Genomic DNA, 23369 nt, shown 5'->3' with positions numbered 1-23369 from the left:
AGAAATAAAACTGTAGCATTAAAGCACTGTCTGCGAGGAGAGAATTCAAGGGCTTGAGAGTTGACTACCTGGCCCATGATGGCTGGAGGGATTTTCTCCCGGACATACTTCACGTAGTCAACTGTTGCCTCGAGAATCGAAGCTGCATCATTCTTTCTCCCCTTCACATACGGCAACAGGGTACGCAGCTGCTCACAGCAATACTTGATTCGTTCTCTGAGCAGAGAAGTGTAATAAATAAGGAATAATTAGTCTGTTTTCTTCCTTGTACACAAGGACAACCAATCCCTCTTTCTGGGTTTGTTTATAAAGGAACCGGCCCCTGCCTTTCTAGTCTCCGTTTTAGAGGAGGGCCATGTCCCCACGAGCCAGCAGTCTCCACAGCCCCTGGAATCACAGCTTTCTGGGGCACGGCTCACACTGCTGCTGAGTACAGTGTCTGTGCCAATGGCAGCCCAGCTCACTCGTCCCCGTGAGTGTGCAGGGTGCCCAGACACTGAGGACACCAGAGAACACCCCTGCTGCCTATGGAAACCTACAGGCACGCAGCCCTCAGAGGAGACGATCACACAGCGTACACATAAATCCTTCTGTGATTCACACTAGAAGCCTGGAAGGCAAAGAGTCCTCAGGATATTCCTGTCACTCTGACCTGGACCACATTTCCAACAATACACAATTAGCATCTTAGAATACATGGGCTTCACCTGTGTTCTGAGCCAAAGGAAAATCAGAAGCCTGCTTCCTTTACATGAGGTAGGTAGACGGACAGAACAAATAAACCAATATGCAAATGAGAACGTCATCCAGGCTCGTATCAGAAAGAAACTAACCTAAGTCTTTCACAGTTCTGAAGGGAAATACATAGGAAATGTAACTCTAAACTGATCTCAGCCTTTGTGACCTTCAGTTATCCGTGTGTTCAGTTAATAAGCATTCTTAAGCATGTTTTGCGCTGAATACTGCCTTGACATGTATGGGATCAAAGGGTGGCTCTGCCCATTACTAGCTGGGACCTCTGGCAAGTTACTAAACCTCTCTGAACCTTAGAATGACAAAAATAAATGGATTTTTAAAAATCCACTTTGTCACATAGCCAGTGAATAACTCAAATATTCCAGATCAGTGGTTGGTATTTTAATTGGGCTTTGAGGAGCTTTGGGGGTTCTGTGTAGATGTCTCAGGCATCACTCTGTAAAAGGGATGGAAGAGTCAACAATTTGACATGTGTATGATGGGCTCTGAAACTTCATATACCCTTCCACATGATACTTTCACTTACAAGGATCTCAAACACAGAACAAACTTTCTGTAAAATGACATCCATTAGTCTATCAGTAAAACAGGAAAAACAATTTAAACACACAAAATAAGTGGATGCTTAAGAAAGCTCAGTAGAATATTATCTGGCAGTGGAAATATGTTATAAAGCTTACTGGGGAAAAAATAGGGTATTTCTATAGGAGACAAGTATAAGATATACGACAGCATATAAAATATGATCATAGCCATTAAGGAAAAAATAAGGCAAAAAACAAGACAAAGCAAAAGCGTCAAGTAATCATTATTTCTGGATAGTTGGGCTATAGAAAATATTATTTCTTCCTTTAATTTTCTACATTTTCCAAATATCTTTGTGGGGCATATATCACTTTTATAATGAAAGATCACATTAAACATTTTTCTAATATTCATTAGGAAAATGTTCAAACATACAGGAAGATCGACAGAATTAAGATTTCTTAATTCTTAAAAGTTGAAAGAATTAGGAATTTGTACAGGGAACACTTATATACCCGCTACCTAGAGTCTATGGTGAACACTTACTGTCCATGCTTTGTCGTATATGAATCATCCCACTGGCCATATACATCAACCTATTTTATTGCACTGAAGCATTTCAAAGTAAGTTGTAGACTTCAGTACACTAAACCCCTAAACGTACAGCTACAGTTCAAATTATTTTATTTTTGGGTAAAAGTTACATAAAATAAAATGCACCAATCTTAAGGGTACCATTCTATGAGTTTTGACAAACGTACAAAACTATGTGACACAAACTACCTAATCAACATTCTCATAACCCCAGAAAGTTCCTTATGTTCCTTCTTAGTCAGTCTCATCCCCCATAACAGGCAACCACGTTTCTGATATTTTTCTGTCTCACATTACTTTTGTCTCTCCTTAAACTACGTATAAATCAAACCTCACAGCACGTGTCCTTTTATGTAGGGTTTCTTTCACTTGCATAATGTTTTTGAGATTTATCCATGGGGCTGCTTTGTTCCTTTTTATTGAGTAATAGTATTCCGTAGTATAAATATGCCACAGCTTATTTATCCATTCTCTTATCGATCAGCACTTTGGTTGTTTCTTATTTTTATCATTATGAATAAAACTGCAAGATCTTCTGTACATCTTTTTGTGAATGTACGTTTTTATTTCTCTTAGGTAAATGTCTAGGAATAGAATTGAAGGGTTATTTTACAAATTTAGAAGAAACTAGCAGAACTTTCCCCCAAATAGTACCAATTTACCCTCCCACCATCAATGTATGAGAATTCCTGTTGTTCCACATCTTGGATAGCATTTAATACTGTCAGTTTTAATTTTAAAATATTGGCCTTTCAGAGGTATATGTGGTAGTATCTCATGCTTTAATTTGCATTTCCATGACAACAAAGTGTGTTGAGTATTTCTTCTGCCGCTTGTTGGGCTTGTGTATTACCTTCCTTTGTGAAGTGTCTGTTCGAATACTTTACCTCCATTTTAATTGGACTGTAGGTCTCTCTATTATTGAACTTTAGGAGTTCTTTGTATATCCTAATATCAGTATTTTGTCAATATATTTGTTTTGCAAATATTTTTTCCCAGTCTGTAGTTTGCCTATTTATTTTCTTAGTGGTGTCTTATGAAAGCAAAAGCTGTAAATTGTGATGAGTCTAATTCATCTACTCTTTCTGTTATGGTTATTGCTTTCTGTGTCATAAGGAACAGCCGCTTACCCTCAGCTAGCGAAAACATTCCCCTATGCTTTCTTCTAGAACTGTAGTGTTCAGTACAGTAGCCATAAGCCACATGAGTCTATTTAAATATAAATTACTTAAAAATTAAACAAAAATTTGAATTCATTTCCTAAGTCGCAATACCCACATTTCAAATACTCAATAATATGACTAGCAGCTACCTTACTGGACAGCAGATATAGGCCATTTCTAACACTGCAGAAAGTTCTACTGAACAGTCCTATTCTAGAAGCTTTATAGTTTTAGCTTTATACGATAGCCCTGTCTATACTTCATGTTGAATTAATTTTTATATGGTGTGAGGAAGGGGTCAAGTTTCATTGTTTTTTCATATGGATATCCTGTTGTTCCAGCACCATTTATAGAAAAGACTTTTGTTTCCCAAGTTGTTTGCCCTGGTGGTTTGCTGAGAATCAAGTGACCATAATGTGTGGGCTATTGTGTTTTATTATCTATTGGTCAACCTTCATGTTAGTAAAATGCTGATTAATGTAGCTGTATGCTAAGTCTTGAAGTCAGATAGCTTAAGTGCTCCAACTTCGCTGTATTTTTTCAGGATTGCTTTATTCTAAGTCCTTTTATATTCACAGTCCTTTCCACACAGTTTTGAATTAGACTGTCAATTTTTACCCAAAAGAGTCTATTTGAATTATTATTTAGATTTAAATAAAGTTATATTTCAATTTAGCGAGAGCTGACATTTTTATTTTTTTTAAGTAAATTTATTTATTTTATTTATTTTTTGGCTGCGTTGGGTCTTTGCTGCACACAGGCTTTCTCTAGTTTCGGCAAGTGGGGGCTACTCTTTGTTGCCATGCACGTGCTTCTCATTGCGGTGGCTTCTCTTGTTGCGGAGCATGGGCTCTAGGCGTGCGGGCTCAGTAGTTGTGGCTCGCGGGCTCTACAACACAGGCTCAGTAGTTGTGGTGCACGGGCTTAGTTGCTCCACGGCATGCAGGATCTCCCCGGACCAGGGATCAAACCTGTCCCATGCATCGGCAGGCAGGTTCTTAACCACTGCACCACCAGGGAATTCCTAAGAACTGACATCTTAACAATATAAATCTTTTAATTCATAATTATGTATAATACATGATTTAGTTTTTCTTTAGTTTATCACTGCAATATTTTGAGTGACCACTGCACAGATATTATGTCTTATATATTTTTGTTCCTAAGTACTCTAAGGCTTTTTAACTCTATTTTCAATATAATTATTATTTTTCATTTTCCAATTGTTCACTGCTAATATAGAAAAATACAATTGATTTTTGTACACTGACCTTATATCCTATGACCTTGCTATATTCATCTTTTGGTTCTAGTAGTTATTTTGTAGGTATCTTAGGACTTTATACATAAACAATCATGCCATCTATAAATAAGAGAGTTTTGTTTCTTCCTTTCTAAGAATAGGCAACCTTACTTTGTTCCAGATCTTTTTAAGGAACAAATGGTCAAAATCTCATCATTAAGTACAATGTTAGTTATAGGTTTTTCATAGATGCCCTTTAACAGATTCAGGAAGTTCTCTTCCATATCCATTTTGCTGAAAGGTTGCTTATTTGTCTTTTAATCTTACGTTGTCAAATAAGTTTTCAGAATCTGTTAATCTATTGTTTTCTCCTTCACTGTGTTTAATGTGGTGAATTATATTGATTGATTTTTGAATGTTACATCAGTCTTGCTTTTCTAGGATAAACCCAGTGTGGTCACGACACATTATATCTTTATTACTTCATTCAATTTGTTAAAGTTATGTTAAGTATTTTTTATGTCTCTGTTCATGAGAGATACTGGTCTGTAATTTTCTTTTTTTATAATATCTTTATCAGGTTTAGGGTTATGTTAGCGTCATGAAATGGGTTAGGAACTGTTCTTCCTCCATTTTCTATAAAATTTAAGACTGGTATTACCTCTTCTTTAGATTTTTAACAGAATTCATCAGTAAAACCATCTGAGTTTGGCATTTTCTCTTTGGTACTTTTTTGTTTTTTAGTAAGTCCAATTTCTTTAATATATAGGGCTATTCAGATCTGCTTCATCTACTATCAGTTTTGGTAAATTGCGTTTTTCAAAAATTTGTCCATTTCACCTAAGTTGTTGAACTTATTGGCATAAAATTATTTAAAATATACCCTTTTATATTATATGTTTATTGGATATGTAGAGGTAATTCCTCTTTCATTCATGATATTGGTAAAACGTTTTGTCTCTCTCCTCACCTGCCCGCCTCCCTCCCCTTTCTGTTTACTTTGGATTTACTTCATTTTACTTTTTGTAGCCCCTTAAAATGGACCCTTAGGTCACTGATTTTTAGATCTTTTGCCTTTCCTACTAGAAGCATTTAAAGCCCTAGTGTTGGGAATTCGCTGGCAGTCCAATGGTTAAGACTTCGACTTCCAAAGCAGGGGGTGTGGGTTCAATCCCTGGTCGGGGAGCTAAGACCCCACATGCCTTGCAGCCGAAAAACCAAACATAAGACAGAAGCAATATTGTAACAAAATCAATAAAGACTTTAAAAAAGAAAGAAAGAAAGCCATAATGTTTGCCATAAGCTTTAACTGCATCTCACAAATTTTGAAATATTCTATTATCATAATCATTCAATTTGCAATATTTTCTAATTTTTCTTGTGATTATTTTCTTTTACCCATGGATTATTTAGGAGGGTGTTCTTAAATTTCCAGATGTTTGAGGTTTTTCTTTATATCAAATTCTTATTGGCTTCTAATTTAACTTAATTGTGGTCAAGGAACACACTCCTTGTGAATTCAACTTTTTTAAATGTATTGAAATGTACTATATCCCCCGGCATACAGTTTATCTAAGTGAATGTACCATATGCCTTTGAAAAGAATGGGTATTCCGCTGCCGTGCTGGGTACGGTGTTTTACAAACATCTACCAGATCAAGCTGGTTAACAGGGCTCACACCGTCTATATCTGACTGATTTTTGGTGTCCAGCTGTTGTTATCAATTGCTGAGACAGGGATGTGAAATCTCCAACAATGCTTGTCAATATCTGTCCCTTTAATTTTGTGAATTTTTGCTTCAAATACATAATCACTTGCTACATGTGATTATTACATCAGTTGAACATTTTAAATACCAAAAGTATGCATTTATCTGACAGACCTGGAATGATTATGTCTGCTGCTAAGGTTTTCACTACAGGCGCAAAAGCAAAGTGTTCTTGTACTTTCTGTCTGATTGTGGCAGTCAAGATGAATGGAAGAGTACAGGAGAAAAACATGGTAATACAGAGAAAAACATAGAGAATTTTTGCAACTCATAAATAACTTTGTAAACAGTGAAGAGCCTGTTTTACTCCCCACCCCCCCAAAAAAAACCCTAAAATTTGAGTTAAAAGAACCAACAGTTGCAGATATTTTAATCTGATATTGTCATCTAATTTTAGACTAAAAGAAGACACAGTTTGCTAATCCCAAGCTCCTAAATTATCTCTCCCCCTCTCCGCTATCCCCTTTGGTAACCATAAGTTTCTTTTCTAAGCCTGTGAGTCTATTTCTGATTTGTAAATAAGTTCATTTGTATCATTATTTTAGATTCCACATATAAGTGATATCATATCTGTCTTTATCTGATTTACTTCACTTAATATGATAATCTCTAGGTCCATCCACATTGCTGCAAATGGCATTATTTCACTCTTTTTTATAGCTGAGTAATATTCCACCATACACACACACACACACACACCCCCCACATCTTCTTTATCCATTCATCTGTTGATGGACATTTAGGTTGCTTGCATGTCTTGGCTATTGTATATAGTGCTGCTACGAACACTGGGGTGCATGTATATTTTCAAAGTAGAGTTTTCTCCAGATATATGCCCAGGAATGGGATTGCTGGAACCTCCACACTGTTCTCCATAGTGGCTGCACCAACTTACATTCCCACCAACAGTGTAGGAGGGTTTCTTTTTTCTCCACGCCCTCTCCAGCACTTATTATTTGTAAACTTTTTAATGATGGCCATTCTGACTGGTGTGAGGTGATACCTCATGGTAGTTTTGATCTGCATTTCTCTAATAATTAGGGATGTTGAGCATCTTTTCACGTGCCCGCTGGCCATCTGTTATGTCTTCTTTGGAGAAATGTCTATTTAGATCTTCTGTCCATTTTTTGATTGGGTTGTTTGTTTTTTTGATATTAAGCTGTATGAGCTGTTTGTATATTTTGGAAACTAACCCCTTGTCGGTAGCATCATTTGCAAATATTTTCTCTCAGTCCACAGGTGGTCTATTCATTTTGTTTATGGTTTCCTTTGCTGTGCAAAAGCTTTTAAGTTTAATTAGGTCCCATTTGTTTATTTTTGTTTTTATTTCCATTACTCTAGGAGACGGATCCCAAAAAACTAATGCTGTGATTTATGCCAAAGAGTGTTCTGCCTTTGTTTTCCTCTAGGAGTTTTGTAGTATCCAGTCTTACATTTAGGCCTTTAAACCATTTTGAGTTTATTTTTGTATATGGTGTTAGAGAACCTTTGTGAAGGATGTTAATGTTAGCTCAAAAAAGTAGGATACCCAGCTCAGGGGCCCCATAGGGTCCTGCTGTTTTCTTTTTCCTTTGTGTATGGAAGCAGCAATAGGCAACAACAGGCAAAAATGTGTTTTGTTTTTGTCATCTACCACAGAAGCCAGCTTGGTTATGACCCAGTCCAAATAAATCAGGGAAAGAACCAGCTAAAAGTGATTCTAAGAGGCTGAATGGCATTTAAAGCCAAAGGTCTTGGTCCAAACTACATCCTTGGTCTCTCCTCTGTACAATGTGTCTCGAGCAATCAAGACTCACAGAGAGAGGTCTCTTGGCCACATATGACTTAAGACCCTCTGAGAACTTCCTATTCTACCTTCCTAAAATTTCTAAGACTTGACCAGCCCTGGAAAAGCCTTCATTTGTGAGAAACTACAGCAAAACTCACTTTCACTTCAAGTGAGTGACATCCTGAAAATGATTAAACCACCACCATTTTGGACTCACAGATACACAAACAAAATGAGGGTATCGCACTGCAAAGTATACACCTTACCAAGATAAAGACATATTTATATATTTAAAACGTGTAATGAAAGGGATTTCATCAAGAATATTAGAATTAGCCAATTTTTATTAATCTGTTCTAATAAAAAAAAACAGAGATGGTAGAGTTGTTTAAAAAAAGAAATTCCCAAATGCAAATATTCAAAACCATCAGCTGGGATCATTATTTCCTCAACATTAGCAAATATCATGTTACCTATGCTGCTTAAAAACAAAAAAGAGCAAAACAAAGCAAAAAAGACAAAACCATAAGTAAAGCAGCTGATTGGGAGGAGGAGGAGAAAAAGGAAGAGAAATAGACTGGAAGCATCTATTTTAAGATTCACAGGAATAATCAGAAGGGTTAAGAAGAGGAAATGGCATAAAGTAATTAGGGACGGATTGTTACTTTCTGGTATCTCCCAAGCAAATCTCTAAGTGGAGGGGTCAGTTCCTGGCTACAGCTTTTCTTTCTGGGAAACAAAGATTTCTAGCCCTTTAAATAATGCAACAGGGGTGGACACCCCCCAAAGCATCTTTGAAGTCCTCTAGACTAGTGCTTCTCAGGTTTTAGTTTTCATCAACCACTAAAATTAAAAAAGAAAAACAACACAGAACTTTGGGGGACCAATAAAGGATTGCCAACATTCGGTTCAGACATGAAAAATAATGAAAGAAAGGTACCATCTCCCAATAACATTTGTTGTAACCATTTACTAATATCACCATGATTTTAACACCATATAAAGTATGGAAAATACAATCTTAGAATATGTTATATAAAATATAGCTTTAAAAATACTCATTGCACTGTATTTTTCTCATTTCACTGCAGATTAGTGAACTCTACAGGATAGCCTGGCCAGCAGGCCCTAAGTCTTCTCTTGGCTAAAGCAGCAGACATATGAGTGAAGGCCTTTTGGACCAGACTAGCCCATCTACCAGCCCATCTCATCAAGCCCAAAATCACACCATTTTCCCACTAATCTTCAGCAGATGATGGAGGCCATTCAGCAGAACTTGATCAACTTCCTCCTCCTTTCTGGCCCCATCAAAAGACTCATCTTTTCCCTCTTGCGTCATATACGTATAGGTATGACTGATTCACTTTGTTATAAAGCAGAAACTAACACACCATTGTAAAGCAATCATACTCCAATAAAGATGTTTAAAAAAAAAAAAAAAAAAAAAGAACGTCCAGGCCAGGCACCAGCTGGGAGAACACAAACACTCCAGAAGGGGATGGCTGGTGAAGGCAGAGAACACAGGGCACGAAAAAAACAAACAAAAAGACTCATCTTTATCCACACTTAGCTTTAACTCCTCCTCTCCATTTTCAGTAGAAGAGGTGTTCTTCCACCTGGTTCTAGATTCCAAAGCCTTCTGCCTCCTCAGGGATGTAAATCCATCGCCAGTGGCCCTCACTGCCTGAAGGGGACTAAAATTCTTTGACATTCCTCCCATTGAGAGGTGGGGTCTATATACCCTTCCCTTAGGCCCGGGTAGGCTCTGTGACTGCTCTGACCAAGAGCACATGGTACAAGTGGCACTGGGCCAGTTTCTGGTCCCAGGCCTTGTGAGAGCGGCAGCTTCCTCTTCCTGCCCCCTGGAACACTCTCTCTAGGAGCCCTGGGCTGCCATGGAAGAAGTCTGACAACGCTGAGACTACCAGGCTGGGGAGCCCCAGCTGCGTTCAGCCTTCTAGCCATCCCTGCAAAGGCACCAGACCCTCCTGACTAGACCATCCTCCAGCTGAATGCTACCAAGTAACCCCAGTTAATGTCACATAGGCAGAAGAATTGCCTAGCTGAGTCCTGCTCAAATTGCTAACCCATAAAACCACGTATCAAGCCAATAAACTTCAGTTTCATTTTTTAAGCAGCCACAGATAACCAAAACACGAGTATATTTAAGACCTCTGTCTCTCTTCCAGCTATCTTCTTTTGGAAGATAAATATGAACATATTCAAGTCTGGCCCAGCCTTATCAAAATTTCCCATTTTCCCCTAACTTCCCTTTTATAGACCACACACCTTCCTTTTCTCCTTCCTTTCATCTGCATTCCCACCTTTCATTCTCCATCTTTCTGCAACGGCACTTCTTCCCTAACCATGCCAAGGGAATTATTTTTGCCAAGGTCAGTGACATTTAGGTTTTGCTACACACAGTCAACTGTCAGTTCTTCCCTTACTTAATCTCTGTGTCATGCGATATTCCTGAACACTCACTCCTTTAGGAAACTCTCTTCCCCTGTTCTCCTCAATACCACTCCCTCCTGGTCTTCTTATCTTCCTAGAAACTCTTTTTCCCCTGATCTCTTCTCAGCTGCCTGGACCTTAAATATTGAGGTTTTCCCTAAGGACCTCTTCCCCACTTGTCTCTTCCCTACATGCTTTTCAAAGTCATTATATCCATCCTGCATCCACCGCTTCAAATAGATGCTGTATCCTGATAGCTCTCAAATCCCTGTTTCCAGCCTGGAGCTTCTCTAGAACCTAAGGGCCAATTCCTTACTGGGAAGCTCCATATAAATTCAGCAAGAGCAAAAATCACCTCCCACTCCCAGCCTGCATTCCACTGTACTTCCCAGTCAGTCGACAGCTCCACCATCAACTTGGAAGTTACACCTGACTTCTCCTTCAGCCACATTCACGCTGATTCTACCTACTTCATTTACTTAGAATTGGCTTACTTCTCACTATCCCATTTCTAACACCATAGTTCAGGATTCCATCATTTCTTATTACAGACTCCCCTGGCCTCCAGATTCAATTCATTCCCTAACATCCTGCTCAAGCGTTCATTCTAAGGTACAGATCTTATCATATCACACCTTTGCTAAAATCCTTTAGTGCAGGATGAACAGTTCAGGATGAAATTCAAATTCCTTAACAGGACATACCCAACCCTTACCTACTACCTCTCATCTCTTGCCCCTTCCCACTCGCACCCTTATGGCCAGCTCTATGAAAATACCTGCAGTTCCACAAATTCACTGTACTTTCTTACACTGCTGGCCTCTGTACCTGCTACTCCTGCCACATGAAACATCCTTCACTGATTTCTAAATAGTTTAAACCAATTCTTGTTTAAAGCTCAATTTAGCTATCATCTTTTCAAGAAAGCCTTCGTGCCTCCTCATTCTGTCTTAGGTAACTTTCCTAGTGTCCTACTGTGTGTTCTTTTCTATCATGATATTTATTAAAACATAATTTCCTATTTAAGAGCCTATTTAGAAGTCTGTTGGGGCTTCCCTGGTGGCGCAGTGGTTGAGAATCTGCCTGCCAATGCAGGGGACACGGGTTTGGGCCCTGGTCCGGGAGGATCCCACATGCCGCGGAGCAACTGAGCCCGTGAGCCACAATTACTGAGCCTGCGCGTCTGGAGCCTGTGCTCCGCAACAAGAGAGGCCGCGACAGTGAGAGGCCCGCGCACCGCGATGAAGAGTGGCCCCTGCTTGCCACAACTAGAGAAAGCCCTCGCACAGAAACGAAGACCCAACACAGCCATAAATAAAAATAAATAAATAAATTTAAAAATGGTCCACATCAAAAAAATCTTTAAAAAAAAAAAAAAAAGAAGTCTGTCTAAGCACTAGACTAAGACCTCCTTGAAGGCAACAATTTATTTTTTACCTCAGTTCTCGAATCATATTCTGGCATATTAGACACTCACAGCTACTTGCTGAATGACTAAATGAATGAATGAGTGAGTAGCGCGTATTGCAGGGACCAGTTCCAGATCTTCCCCAGCTGCCAGATTTACTAGTTTCACACCAACTTTTGACAATATTATAAAAAATTATGAAATTCATGGAAGCAATTTCTTCCTACAAAGGAATGATGCTAAAAAGGGGGCTGTATCAAAATTCACCTTCTCAGCTTTTCCTTGCTTGAGTGAAGAACAGAAATCTTTTTGTTTTTCTCGAAATTTGACAACGGAATCTTTAATTCAAGCCCAATATCATTTCTTAGAGATTCAGAGCTAGAAACAAGAGAAAATCATACCATATATTTAAGAGGAAAATTGTCAGGCAATCGTAAACAATAAGCACCAATACACTAATCAAAGGATGCTTCTCTAAGTCCCTAGCTTTATACAAAGGTGCAGTAAATATCAAAGCATTTTACCTTATGTATCTGGTGCAGAATAGTTTATTTCAAAATTTCAAAAGAATTTATTGTCAAGGTCACCATAAATTCAATGACTGATCAAGATTCTAAAATATACTGATAAACAGTAACAGATACAAGCAGGACTAAAATATTCTAACCTCACTGAGTATGAGTATTCCAAATTACATGACTGTATCTAAAGGTACATTACAGGAAAAGCACAAAGGATTAGAGGGCCAAGATACACTATTGCAGCTTGAGCAGCAACCGGCAGGTTCCCTCCATGTAAAACAATTGTCATTTAATGGACACTTTCTGGCTCTACCATTTTTCTAGAACTTCTCCAGGCATTTTCATTGATTTGATTTTTCTTTTTACTTTCCCTAAAAAACTTACAAACTAATATTATCTCCTTTATCACAAGGGACATAACTTGATTTGAAAACTGACTTTTATTTATAGTAGTAGGATTCTGAGGAAGAGCAAAGACACAAGATGAGTAGGGCTCAAAAAGCAGTTGTAAGTAATACAAGAAAATCACAAGGCCTTCCAAAACCCTTCCCAACCCCATATCCCAGAAAAAGTTTAATACGGTAACTTCTTTGAGATTGAAATGCTAAATAAGATAAAGAAAGCTGTTGCTATCTCTGTACTACTTAAGTAAGTGCATCTTTGGTTTAACCACGCTTATTGGTTGCCAAGTCTCTTCCCTGTTCAAAATAGTTGATGGTCACATTCTACAAATTCCAGAAGTGACTAACTCAAAATTCTCACCACCATCATCCATGTTCTCAACACTTCTGTCCATTCTTTATAGCCCTATGCTCTATTTAAAATCTCCTTGGAAATCAGCTTCAAGTGAAACAAAGAAATTCACTAAAATAGAATTTTTATAAGCATACAGTGTTAGAATTGAAAGGGTTTGAATGACCCCCAGTTCAATGCAGGTTTAAATACAGGTTTAAATACAGGTTTAAATACTCTGTCTCTCAAAGAGACAGAGACAGAGAGACCATCTTTAAGGGTTATTTTCAGTAATTGGTGGGGTAGGTTCATGAGTTCAAAAAAAGACATTAGGGAGAAGCTTATTGGCAGATGGATAACAGCTTAGGATTCCATTGTTTTAAAAGTTTGAACATCACTGCTTTTATTTAACCCAGTCTCTACTTTAACATGCCCAGTGATGGGTAACTTACTACCTTACAATTCAACCTGCTCCCCTGTGGTTATGAAGTGCTTCCTTATATTTAGTTGGATACTTCTGTAATGTGTCCCCACAGTGCCAGCTCAGGATTCTGAAATACAGTACAGGTTGCATCCCTCTTCCACAAAATAGCTACTTTCTTTTGCATCACCCCCAGCACTTGAGCTGCTGTTGCACAATCAATAAGTCCTCCAGAAATATTTTTTAATGAAATGTACACAGTAAAAATTGCTACTAGGAAAAAGTGAAAAAAACTAACCAAGCAAATAGATCAGTAGAAAAATATCTCAGGTGTTCACTGCAGGACTTCTGCAGGGGCAGTTCAGGTTCTTCAGGCTTCACAGAAATTTCATTCTTAACTGCAAGTTTTAAAAGAGGAAACGTTTCAATCATAAAATCACTGGTGGGGATGATGTTAATCACACATATAAACCCTAATCAAAAATAGCTGTCATGTTTCACTCAATAGATTTTACAAAGCAGTAGTTTTAAAATAAAAAGCAATTTTTATAGATTTCAATCTGTGAAGCATGAAACTACCCAGGTGAGAAAGCAAAATTAAAACACTACATACACGTTACTCCACGGCAACCTCTTTCAGCCAGGTTCTACTAACTTTGTGCTAGGTGTGCTTAAAAATGCATTCCACTGAGTTTACTTATTATTTACAGGTAAATGTCAGAGACAGAAAATGCATATGAGTCTTCAGTAAGTCAAAGCATCTGATGGTTGTGTTGTTTTCTGGTTTGGGGTTTTTTTGGGTTTTTTTGCTTTTTGTTGTTGTTGTTGTTTGTTTTGCAGCTGCTCATCCTCAGAGCAGAGCTGAGGTGACTGGATGAGACGTGGTTAGGACCAGTAGGAAGGGTGCTAGACAGGTGGTGATGAGCAGCTGCTCTATTTCCACTAAGAACCAAAATGAGAAGAGGCTGCAAAAGGACTCTGGTCCCAGACGGTTCCACATTTCATTTCCAGGAAGAACTCTGACACCTGCAGGGGCTGGGAGCCACTGGAATGTTACAAAACAGACTCACTCATCTTGCCTAGATACTGAAGAAGAACATTAAAAAAAAAAGGAGGGGTGTACTGATCTTGTATCATCTGGAGTATGAGCTTATCCGTGATAATCCTGAAAGCGTCTTTCAGGTCCATTTTAAGAAAAATACCTTAATTTTAAAAGATTTCCTACTAGTAACCCGGGTCTAGAAAAATCATAAATAGTCACTGACAAACAATGATTCCAGTAGAATTTAACTTCAGGAATTGGAGTCTGTCCTTTTACAAGCCAAATTAAAGCAATTTAATTATCTTAAGTGTTTAGATGCTGGCAATACGCATAATACAATACAGGTGAAGAGTTTAGAAATGTGAGGTCTCATTGAAGCACTGACACTAATTATCTGTGTCTAAAAATCTAAAATAGAAAGGATAACCACTCTGTTAACTTGAAGAAGTGAAATAATTTATATGCAAGTGTTTTGCAAAGCACAAAGACTCAAGGTTAATGGCTCTGGCTTTTAGACAATCACACAGCACAAAGCATGAATAATTCCATTCAAATAACTAAGAAGCTAGGCTAACAAAAAACACCCCCCAAAAACAAAAAAAACCTGTGCTTAACCACAACAGGGCATTTGTCCCTTGTGCACATTTTAAACCTTTGAGGACAAGCTTTTTCTTCACAGGTATAGAACGTATGTTTCCCTTTATTTTATTCACACTTGTTTTCTTCAGACTATGTTTAACAAGGATTACATGTTCCTTATAGTATATAGCATACAGTTAATCCTTAACAAGTAAAAGGCATAAGTGGAAAACCAACTTAAAAATGTATAAATACAATTTTTGTAGAATCTTAGTTAGAATTTTTCTAACCCTTGGAAACCTGCTTTTCACTCACCAGTATTTGAGAAACATGTTTTCCAGTATTTTATCACAACACTCATTTTTTCCACTGTCAGTGGTTCAGTTAAAGTAATATCAGCTCCGTGACCTGAAACACAACCTAAGAATCTTTGTATTAAATATTGACCTTATGATTTCTATTTGGGGAAAAAGCAGATAATATATCCAACAGGCACATACCTTTAAAGTTCTCAGGGATTATAAAAACAAAGAGCAAATGTGTATTTTTTTTCTTGCCAGATCTGAAAGGGAAAAAAAAAGTTTAAAATGAAGCAAAATCATCGCTCAAAAAATTGGGATTCAAACATTTAGCTCATTAGGAACGAACTACACTAGACTAACTTTATTTCATTAGAATTTAAAATGGTGGCATTAATATGGAAGTTTAGTGACAGTACCATCTCAAATCAGTGAGGGAAAAGATGGACTTTTTTTTTTTTTTTTACAGTTCATAAAAGAATAGATTGTGTTTGTATTTCTTGCAGTTGCACGAAGAGGCTTCTGAAGTGTGTGGCTGGGATGGACAGTACAATTACAGATTATTTGAAAAATACGAGGGAGGGGAACATTCTCCCGAAACTGACGCTTGCTCTGTTTGAAGCTTTATTTATAATAGATGCTTTAGCTTCTTATTTCCTTTTAATGGCAAGAAAATCCAAAATTTGAGTCTTCAGTCACACATACCCCTGGCTTCTCTGAGCAGGAGTGCAGTCTGTTAATAAGAACAGTCTTTTTATGGTTCATTTCTATGGCAACCACAAATGCCTGGCTCTCCACAACCGGGAAAGGGGTAAGTGAGAGAATAAGTGACTTTTTAAAAATAAACTTTAATTTTAGAATAATTTTGTATCTACAGGAAAAATATGAACATAGTAGAGTTCCCATATATCCCAAACACAGTTTCCCGTACTGCTAACATCTTACATTAGTTTGGAATATTTCCAAATACTCCAAATTAATGAGCCAATATTGATACATTATTATTAATTTGTTCATTCTTTATTCTGATTTCCTTAGTTTTTCTTAATGTATTTTATTTTCCTATGCCAGGATCCAACCCAGGATCCTACATTACATTCAGTCATTATATCTCCCTTAGGCTACTCTACATTGTGACGCTTTTTTGCTGACTTTGTTTCTGATGATCTTGACAGTTTTGAGAATACTGTTCAGGTATTAGGTAGAATGTAAGACGGACCACTTTTATTCTTGCTTTAAATGAGCCAAAATCTTATCCAGATTCTTGATCTAACCACCAGTTTCAAGAAATTTAAGGAAAAGAGGAAAATTTTTTTTTCAATGCTATGGGGATGAAATCAGAATGTGGGAAATTTTATAAAACAAATGACCCGGGCTTCCCTGGTGGCACAGTGGTTAAGAATCCACCTGCCAATGCAGGGGACACGGGTTCGAGCCCTGGTCCAGGAAGATCCCACATGCCGTGGAGCAACCAAGCCCGTGCGCCACAACTCCTGAGCCTGCGCTCTAGAGCCCATGGGCCACAACTACTGAGCCCATGTGCCACAACTACTGAAGCCCTCACGCCTAGAGCCCGTGCTCTGCAGCAAGAGAAGCCACTGCAATGAGAAGCCCACGCACTGCAACGAAGAGTAGCCCCCGCTCGCCGCAACTAGAGAAAGCCCGTGTGCAGCAATGAAGACCCAATGCAGCCATAAATAAATAAATAAATAAATTTATTAAAAAAAAATACATAACTCAGAATATTTACTAAGTTAATTATGTCAAACAAGTATCAATAGGATATTGCTAAAATGGGACAATCACCCAACTGAGCTCTATTCAGGCTTGACTGTGTTCTATGAATTCTGAAACAGAATTTGGGCTAAAAGAGAAGAGAGGAAAGAACACGGTTTCTATGAGGAAATGAGAAGCTCAGGCAGAAGTACTGCCGTCAAAATAGGCACAAGTAGGAGGGAGGATGGGATCCGACAGGCAGACTGAAGTGGCAGTAAGGAAGGCCCCTTAGCACAGGGTGGGGTGTGGACCGTGGAAGTGCGGAGCAGAGAATGACGCCTGTGTGTCACAGTGGCCACAGTGTGAACCTTTCCCATCTACTTTGTGAGGGATGAAAAAGCGTGCGGTATAACAGGGGTATGAATAATGGGATGAGGTGGGAGGGACAAACAGACTGAACAGATAGAAACATATTGGGTAGTTTAGTCCAGCTTTTGAAATAAATAAAAAATACTTTGTGGATTCACGAAAACAACAAATTATCATAAGTTAAAATATTCTAGAATTAGAGAATTTTTTAAAAAACAGATTCTTTGCTTTTGGAAATAATCCTGTGTCTATTTTTTTAAAAAAATTGATCTTACTAACAGGAAAATAGGTTAGATTTGGATATATGGATTTTTATACCCCAATGACTTTCAAATTTCAAGCTTCACATCAGACAGAGTTGGAATTCCTGGACTTTTGTCATTAGCACAGAATCGATTACCAACCCAAACACTTCCTCTGTCAGTGAAGCCCTAATTGTGCAGGAACCCCAGCAATCAATAGAGTTCCCAGAATCCAACACTCTGGTCCAGAGCTCAGCTTCTCATTCACATTCTGTACAAATTAATAAGCTAGCAGAGTTTCTAGTTTCCAGGATCACCAAAAAAGGTCCTCTTTCCAATGAATGAATGTTCCTTAAAATTAAGCAACACCAAAACACAACAAAAATCTCCTTTCTCCACCCCAACTAATACCACTTCTTTCATATACCAAAACTAAATTGCAGGTTCTGAGGCCTTAGAAGCACCTTCTCAATTGAGGTCTCCAGAGTTTTAAAAATCTGTAGTTTGCTGGGGGGCAGTTTATTTATCCTCATGTTTCACAGCATACACTGTTTAAATGACATGATGGATCCTGAGACTACACTCCACATACGAGATTGGATATTGATGTTCTAGTGTCCACTGCTAGCCTATGCCCAGTACTCTCTGGAACTGGAGGCCGCCATAAGCTCAAACTGCAGCAGTGGCCATTCCCAGCCTTGTCCCCATCCCTAAGTCTGGTAGCTGGAAAAAAAATCATATGAAAGTGTTTTGAACTGAATTGTACACTCTGATGATCAAAGAACCTCAGGAAAGATCTGGCTGGCCGCTGAAATCTGTCATCTAATAGGAGGACCAAAATGTTCTTATAAATCCCTATGAAGCCGGGGGAAATCTCTAAAGGCACTTCCTTTATAGACACAGGGACGTCAAAGGACAAAAGCCAGTGTCATTTTTGGGTTGCATCCTTCTTGAGTACGGTTATCCATTATGCAACCTGTGGGCCCAAAGCAGCCAAATTAACCTGGTGTGGTCTATTTGGGACTTGTAACAAATAATATTCTTTATTAATTACTTACTGAATTAAAACAACCATTTTCAGTGAGAAAATTAAGAGTTTTAGTGTAAATATGAAAACACCGAGTTCACTTGCTACTTAACAGGGCACCTGCGATAAAATGCAGTGAAGTTCTAAGTTGATTCTGGTCAATAGTGAAGGTTGGTGTGCCCGATCCCCACTAGGCTTTTTTTTTTTTTTTTTTTTTTTTTAATCATGCCTCGTTTTATTTTATTTTATTAATTTATTTATTTATTTATTTATTTATTTATTTTTGGCTGTGCTGGGTCTTTGGTTCGTGCGAGGGCTTTCTCCAGTTGCGGCAAGTGGGGGCCACTCTTCATCGCGGTGCGGGGACCGCTCTTCATCGCGGTGCGCGGGCCTTTCACTATCGCGGCCCCTCCCGTCGCGGGGCACAGGCTCCAGAAGCGCAGGCTCAGCAGCCGTGGCTCACGGGCCCAGCCGCTCCGCGGCATGTGGGATCCTCCCAGACCAGGGCTCGAACCCGTGTCTCCTGCATTAGCAGGCAGATTCTCAACCACTGCGCCACCAGGGAAGCCCCCCACTAGGCTTTTTGTCAGAAGAGTTTCTGCTGTGACCCTTCTAAGTCAGGTTCACCACATGACATGATACTAGAAACAATAAACATCTAGAATGTTCCTCAGTTCCTATTTATAGAATAATGTGTTTAGTAAAACTACTTAGATGTTTTGTTGTTATAGTGTTTATGTCAAGTATTCAGGTCATGCAAACTGGCTGATCAGATTTACTGAGTAGCACTGTCAAGTCAAGGATGTTCTGGAATTGGGGACATAGCAGGACAACTTGTTAGACCCCTGTGGCTCACAAGATTGGGTTTTCTTGGTGACGTAATAAGTTAACTGATCAGACGACCGAATCTACGTGGGAAAAAATAAAATCAGATTCAAACTTGATGTGCCGACGGAGTAGATGGACCCACGTTCTGCGTTCCTTTCCTGTCGCTGCACTGCTCTGAGCTCACGAGAATCACAGGGTTTGAGGAACTGCAGAGACAGTTCATGGACCAGAAAGTCACAATGCCAAACAGGATCCATACACTGTGGGTGAGTTTGAAACATACTCTAATGTTCTGTACTGGCCTTTGTACGGTAGTGCCAGCATGCATCTGAATTACCAAGTACCTACACTTTGAATGTGGTTCAGTTTTGAGAACTGACCTGAAAGAAGGGTCAAATACTCCTGAAATGCTGGAACTAAGCACATGAATCCTGAGACCATCTTAAAACATTTTACCACTGGGTGGTGTCTGAGTTCATCTGGCTCAATAAAAATGTGTTCATGAAATGAAATCAAATTAGGGAGTACTACCAGGAATGTCAACCTATAATTGAGATGTGCCGTAATTCTTGAGGATGTCTGGCTATAAAGTACCATTATTATTTTTTTTTAATAGTTTTTTTAAATACTTTATTTATTTTTATTTATTTATTTATTTATGACTGTGTTGGGTCTCTTAGTTTTCGTGCGAGGGCTTTCTCTAGTTGCGGCAAGTGGGGGCCACTCTTCATCGCGGTGCGCGGGCCTCTCACTATCGCGGCCTCTCCTGTTGCGGAGCACAGGCTCCAGACGCGCAGGCTCAGTAATTGTGGCTCACGGGCCCAGTTGCTCCGTGGCATGTGGGATCTTCCCAGACCAGGGCTCGAACCCGTGTCCCCTGCATTGGCAGGCAGATTCTCAGGCACTGCGCCACCAGGGAAGCCCCAAGTACCATTATTTTTACGAATGTTTAAAACTGATTAATGATTAGCTCCAAGCTGAAACCCCAGTTCTTGTATAAGAATACATTTTAAAATCTTTTTAAGGAGCCTGCTTCCATTTTATCCTAAAAGAAGCTTAGTATGATAGCTGACATACTATACTTCATTCTTAGTTTCAGTAAAAATCCGTATGTCTTATAGATATATATAGATTTGTGATCATGTGCTCTGATACTGAAAATCAACATGGACCACTTTTATTCTATAGTTAAGTTCTTCACTCACTGGCAGGGCATAAAAAGGGCCCGGAGAGGAGTAAGGTAAATACTTGTATATTTTCCTGAACCTATCCAGATTTTGAGATATAACAAAACAACAACAAAGCTCTAAGGGGGAAATAAATCTAAAATACAGCATTAAAAAGCTAAGCCAAAACTCTTCATCTTGGCTTAGTCATTAAATATTAGCCAAAACTCAAAAGATAGAGTGCTGTAGGAAAGACAAAGGTTTAAATGCCTTATAAATAGGGCAAGATGTTCATGAGACTCATTATCCTAAGAAAAACTATAGCCTCAAAATATAAATATGCTCCATAAGGGTTTAAATAATTCATAAGTCATTAACTCATAACAATTCTGAGGGCAAGAAAGGGAATTTCAGAGACATTTCTAGCTTCTAAGTCCAGTATCAGGAAAGGCAAAGCTTTCACAAAGAAAGCTCTGTCCCTTTTTCAGAGAGGAACGCAAAAGCTAGAACTCATGGTCTGCCCTAGAACAGCATGGTCACCCACTCACACCTAGAAAAAAGTACTAAATACCTGCTATTAGTCAAGATGCATACCGGATATTGGGACTACCATAACGAGACCAAAAAAGAAAACCAGGTGTATTCCACAAATTATTCTCTTTTTCTTTTCAAAGAAATGCCTTTACAGCAAAACAAAAAAATTACCATATGCCTGTCTGTACATTTATTTCCTTCATCTACCTCTTCTCTCTGCTAACACATCTTAAGCTATGTTATTCAGACAAAGAAAGCAGCCGTGGGAAGAATCCACAGAGGGGAGTATCAGACAGAGGTTCTCTCCTCTACCTTCCCAGCTGTTAACAAGTGTGACTAGACATAAAGCTTGTTCTTAAGCAGAACTTTAATCTTATCCTGTTCAACATGTAGCCTCAATGATGAGCAAACACCAAGCCTTCAGCACATCTGGAGAGGCACGGCTCGACTCCTGCTCCTGGAATGGAGAGCCATCAGCCACAGCAGCTTGTCCACTGCTCCTCCAAAATGATATGTTTAGGTTAAAGTACGTCTGGCATCTATGGCATGTCCGAATTGTAAAAGGGACTTCAATACAGAAGCCAAATAATTACAGACTTTTAGAAAGAACATGAAGGGAAGAGTTAAGAGTTCTAGTCTGAGTTTTGTGAAAACAAGCCATGTGGTCTCAGGCAAGTCACTTCAGCCTCAGGTTTCTAACCTGCCAAGTAGGAAAGATGAAGCCCTGCCTTACCTCCCTCATAAAGGTGTTGTAAAATTTTTTTAAATATTAATACTATATAAATGAGATATTACTATAAGCCTCCAATCAGAGGTACTCTAGATAGATTTTTTGAAAAGGTGTATTAATAAAATAGGCATACCTTCAGAAGGAAGATCATTCACAACATGTTTTGGAAGTGAAATCCTCTTTGAGGTAATTTGCCTGGTTTGTCTAGAGTTCATATTCCCAGTAGAAGGCCAAAGAAATGCAGAAGACCAACCGTTCTAAGAAACCCCAGGAGCAGTGTCTTTCTGTCTGTCTTTAACAAGTAACCCAGTGTCTCTGGCTTCTTCCCAGTCCCACCTGTCTTTTCCCCTAACATAATATGCTTGGTCCTTTTTATTCTGGAATCACAATATTTCTCTGAACTTTCTCCTTTGGTCTAGAAAGACCTCTCCTCTAATTATGAGAAGTCCTTATATATTCCAATAGTATCCACAATTACACTTCATCAAGTCTTCTCACAGAAGGGAAACACATTCAACCTCACCTAACCCTGTTTAAAAACATCCTAAACGGCTCAAAATCCTATGTAAACAGGCAAGGAAGAACCAAAATCTTTCACCTCTAGACTCCAGATCTCCAGAGTTGAGTGGGTCAAACAGCAGCATAACTTCTATGGAACTACCGGGTGAAACAAGAATAATGGATGTGGGCTTCCCTGGTGGTGCAGTGGTTAAGAATCTGCCTGCCAATGAAGGGGGCATGGGTTTGAGCCCTGGTCTGGGAAGATCCCACATGCCACAGAGCAACTAAGCCTGTGCGCCACAACTACTGAGCCTGCGCTCTACAGCCCGTGAGCCACAACTGCTGAGCCCATGAGCCACAACCACTGAAGCCCATGCGCCTAGAGCCTGTGCTCTGCAACAAGAGAAGCCCCCGCTCACTGCAATTACAGAAAGCCTGTGCGTAGCAACGAAGACCCAATGCAGCCAAAAATAAATAAATTAATTAAATTAAATTAAATTTTTAAAAAAAGAAAAGAATAATGGACGTGGTATTGACCGGGACTCAGTGGATCCAGAGCTTCATGGCTCTTTCACATTAGGACATCTCTTGAAAGAGACACCAGAGCTATCATGACCCAGAGATACAAGTGCTCACCTGCTTTAGTGTCTACTATAAGAATTAATAAACTCTGAAACAATATGCCATGTTAATGACATAGTTATTAAAAAGGAGTACCGGGCTTCCCTGGTGGCGCAGTGGTTGAGAGTCTGCCTGCCAATGCAGGGGATGCGGGTTCGGGCCCTGGTCTGGGAGGATCCCACATGCCGCGGAGCGGCTGGGCCCGTGAACCACAACTGCTGAGCCTGCGCGTCTGGAGCCTGTGCTCCGCAACAAGAGAGGCCCTGACAGTGAGGGGCCTGCGCACCGCGATGAAGAGTAGCCCCCACTTGCCACAACTGGAGAAAGCCCTCGCACAGAAACGAAGACCCAACACAGCCAT

General features: G+C 39.2%; 1 protein-coding gene across 2 annotated transcripts in view; it reads right to left on the bottom strand.

Annotated features, from left to right (window-relative positions):
* SOHLH2 (spermatogenesis and oogenesis specific basic helix-loop-helix 2) overlaps positions 1-23369 on the bottom strand; it is a 40621-nt gene that overhangs the window by 7719 nt on the left and 9533 nt on the right. For both annotated transcript variants that reach the window (XM_057532988.1, XM_057532987.1), the window contains exons 3-7: positions 15476-15537; positions 15291-15395; positions 13653-13752; positions 11948-12058; positions 69-216 (exon numbers count right to left, since the gene is read on the bottom strand). In XM_057532988.1, coding sequence (XP_057388971.1) covers positions 69-216; positions 11948-12058; positions 13653-13752; positions 15291-15395; positions 15476-15537 — 526 coding nt within the window. The remainder of the gene's footprint in view (positions 1-68; positions 217-11947; positions 12059-13652; positions 13753-15290; positions 15396-15475; positions 15538-23369) is intronic.

Source organism: Balaenoptera acutorostrata, chromosome 18, assembly GCF_949987535.1.
Source record: "Balaenoptera acutorostrata chromosome 18, mBalAcu1.1, whole genome shotgun sequence".
In the NCBI taxonomy this organism is placed as follows: domain Eukaryota; kingdom Metazoa; phylum Chordata; class Mammalia; order Artiodactyla; family Balaenopteridae; genus Balaenoptera; species Balaenoptera acutorostrata.
Note: the sequence above shows the minus strand (reverse complement) of the source record. Positions and strands in the feature narration are given on the sequence as shown.